This window comes from Aptenodytes forsteri, unplaced genomic scaffold (assembly GCF_000699145.1).
Source record: "Aptenodytes forsteri isolate BGI_AS27 unplaced genomic scaffold, ASM69914v1 Scaffold7, whole genome shotgun sequence".
Taxonomy (NCBI): domain Eukaryota; kingdom Metazoa; phylum Chordata; class Aves; order Sphenisciformes; family Spheniscidae; genus Aptenodytes; species Aptenodytes forsteri.
In genome coordinates this window covers 1,825,124-1,828,808 of record NW_008795919.1, presented here as the reverse complement: position 1 = coordinate 1,828,808, position 3,685 = coordinate 1,825,124, and the positions used below count along the sequence as shown (strand labels likewise).

The following is a 3,685-nucleotide window of genomic DNA, read 5'->3' as shown; positions in this document are numbered from 1 at the left end:
TCAACCGCACCACACAGCTTGGTGTCGTCGGCAAACTTGCTGAGGGTGCGCTCAATCCCACTGCCCATGTTGCCGACAAAGATGTTAAACAGCGCTGGTCCCAATTTCTCCACACTTCATATTGATCTGGTTATTGGGGTGTTTAGTGCATACATACATTAGTTCAGCTTAACAGGGCCTGTTGGGAGAAGCAAAAAAGGAGGGAGAACTCAAGACCCTTCCCTCCCCCAAAATACTAATATCTAATTAAAAGATAACACCAGTGCTACTACTTATGAAGATTTTTCATACTGTACAACTGATCTACAAAAGTGAATTAAGCCATGGTAAGAAGTGGTCCATGACCGAAGAGAGAAAAAGACCTGTAGCAGGCCTTAGAGGAATATATGAAAGAGGGAATCAGGCTGACACTGAGGTGTCTGAAGTTATGAACGTCTCAGCTGCCATCAAGCGCAGGGTAATCTTCAGGTAAGAAGGACATGGATCTCAGCAGGTGGTTGATTTAGATAATTTTTCCCTAAACCATTTCCTCCTCCTATAAACATAAACAAAAGACTGACAAGAAGAAATCTGCATTATCTCTATATTATTAATTGCAGATCACAGGAGGAAAGAGCGGCATGTGTCCAACCTGCTAATTAAGAGTAATTACCCCATGAGGTTCTGTAAGTGTCCCACGTACAAACAGTAAAATCGCCCGAATCACAGTAACGTGTACCACCGCTAAAGAAGCAATTAAATGTTGTGAGGAGATGCTGTGTCTGCATTCCCTGGGCATTCCCTGGGCATTTTTGACCAAGAAGGAAACAGTTTAATGGCTGTTTGCACAAATTTAAGTACATCACAGAACTAGAGATGCTCAGAAATTTTAAAAATCAGGAAGCAAAAGAAGGAGTGGACAGGGAGATCAGAGCAGTGAGGCACCCAGAAGGTGCAGGGTAGCGTCCTTACCCTGCTGCAGGCTCTGCTAGTGCTAGTGTGGTGCACTCGGGTAAACCTGTCTGGAACAACAGGGGTTTCTGCAGAACGGTTTCATTATTCTAGGGCTCAACACAGTTTCATGAATAACAGCATCACCTTTTATAGAATAAAGGAGGAAGTAAAATGCCTACAGCAACATCTGGTACATAAAGCTGAAGCAGGATGAAAGGAGTGGCTAATAGCTGCTGTAACAGCTAGCAGAGCTCTGAGCAACTTTCATGGCAACTGATGATGAGAGTTCTCCTCTCCCTCCTGCGCTGTTTCACTCCCTCCTTCAGCATGGATTAAATCTGCTCTCCAAGAGGTTTTTCCTGTATACCATGACAAATATGCCTGTAGGCCATTTTTTAACCCAGATGAGTGAAAGTAATGCAGGGCCAGATAAGAGATTACAGTGATAGTCAAGCAAATTTAGAGACTGAAAGAAGGGAAGGAGGGGTTGCAGAGTAACATCACTGATTTCAGTGGATGTAATCTTGATTCCTAATGGAACAAAAGAGATCCGAATCAGGCTCAAGAGTCTACAAAAAAGGTAATATTGGATCTGCAGGGAAGTCTGCTATCTGAACACTACTGACACCATAAGTTCACAGTTCTGCTGGAGACTCTGTTCTCTCAACCTGGAAGGGTTAAAGTTCAGCATTTTCCATTTCTAATTTCTCTGAACTAAATTAAGTTACTGAAATGTCTGAAGCAGCAGTAGTTTTGAGTCATCTGTCAAAATCCAAACTAGCATCAAAGTCACAAAAGAGATTTATTTCCGCGAAAGAAACGTTCAGCAGACCAGTGAGGAAGTGCAACGGGAAACTTTCCCAGTCATGTCCCCTCTTTTCCCTTTCCCTTTCCCTCTTCTCCCTACCCTTCCCATGATGGGCAATGCAGGTGGTGTGGAATGTCACAGGGGGAATCTCTAGCCTGTTTACAATTACTTTGCACTACTTAGCAGATCCAAGAACATTGCTTTACTCCGCAGTGGTTTTTCTGACACTGCTTTGTGTTCTAGTCTTCATGAGGGAGGGCTTGGTTGGTGAGACTGGATGGGTAAGACAAGCACCGGGCCTGAAGAAAGAATCGATGGAATCATTGAACCCAAGAAGGAAATGTTTTACGCTGCTATTATAACCTGAGAAGTGCAACTACTTATCATTCATACTCATGCAGTTCCCACTGCCATTGTATCTGACCATCTCATTACCTTTAACGTGTTTAACTTCATACCCTGGCTTAAAAATAGAGAGCTCCGAGCTTGGGAAGTCCTGTGACTTGTCCAAGATCACACAATCCATAGAAAGGCGAGAAGAGGAATCTGGTGTCTTGAGCACTGGAACAGCTGGTCTTCCCATCCCCTGGCTGCCTGCTTTCTCCTCTCAGCAGTAGCTGTGTTCTGCCAGTCGGCAGAGTGATGCTTGTACACACTGTGCGTGTCTGCTGAAGGCACACTTGAGCATGCCAAGTCTGCCTTCCAAGAGGCTCCAAGAGCCCTCCGTTTCCAATGAAGTCAATTGGAGTTAAGGATGCTTACTGGCTTGCAGAAGCACTCGGCACAGTTGTACAACAAAGCCATCAATCTATACATTTCCTTGAGCTGTGGAGAGAAACAAGATACGCATAACTAAAATTTATCCTGCTGCCTTACAGTTAGCAGCTTCCATTTCTTCTATTAAGATATTTTAAAATTTTGTCACTGACAATAAATACGTGACAAGAATGGGAGATAGCTGTTAAAGAGAATCCTGTTCTTCATTCTTACAGACAACACAAGCGCTCAACAGAAAACAGATACATCAGCTCTGCAAAAATACCAGCAGTTCTGAACTGCAGTTCTGGTTAATGTTTGGCTATGCAAAGAATGTAACTGGGGCAGAAAAAGTGAGTAGACTCACAATGCCGTATTTCATCAGACTGCCATGACTTTCTTAAAAATTTAAAGACTGGCAATGTCTTCTCTCTGTATTTTTTTTAATCCACTGTTATTTCCAAAACATAAACTCACACAAAAGGGGGAACGTTGGAAACGTACAGGAGATAACCATAAGAAAAACAGAAACCCTTTTCTTCATAACATGAAAATGGTAGAAGTATTCAAATAAACAGTTTTATTCTGCATTTGGAAAAAGCAATGTAGTCACAGCACAAAATTCAGGATGATGTTAAAAAGCAGCAACCAGAGTTTGTAAGTGGGCACTCCTGTGTAACTTACAATAAAGAATCAAGAGGAGGTCTCCAAAGAACAGAAATGGCCAAGCAACTCCATAGATTATTCATGTCATTTTTCAGTAACTCTCAGAAGACAAAGATAAAATCAATACTGCTGTAGCATCAGGCAGTTGAATAGACTTCCCAGAGGATTATAGGTCTGGCAACCTCAACCAGGCAAAATTTGTGACCTTGAGCACACTCAGATTTTGCAAAAGTCTAACAGTTCACTTTTTTTTTTAATTAGCTTTGGCGTCTTATTATGGCAAATAATACTCTCTAAACATCATCGTATCACGATGCCTAGCAGAGCCTGCAAGCAGCCTGAAACAATGTCTTACTGAGGTCTTACTAATCTCACCCTGTCTTACTCTGGGTGCTCAGAGATGACAGCTTGTTGCCAAGACTAACTCTTCCACTGCTGATCAAAGAAGCACAGGGCTATGTCACAGGAAGGAAGTTTACGTGGGGTGGGAGTTTAGATTTTCAGCAAGGAGAGAAGAGCAGA

The 3,685-nt window shown here is 42.6% G+C and overlaps 1 protein-coding gene across 1 annotated transcript in view; it reads right to left on the bottom strand.

Annotated features, from left to right (window-relative positions):
• SFPQ (splicing factor proline and glutamine rich) overlaps positions 1-68 on the bottom strand; it is a 10,842-nt gene extending 10,774 nt beyond the window's left edge. The window contains exon 1 of the mRNA XM_009284822.1: positions 16-68. Coding sequence (XP_009283097.1) covers positions 16-68 — 53 coding nt within the window. The remainder of the gene's footprint in view (positions 1-15) is intronic.
• Positions 69-3,685: the final 3,617 nt, after the last annotated feature.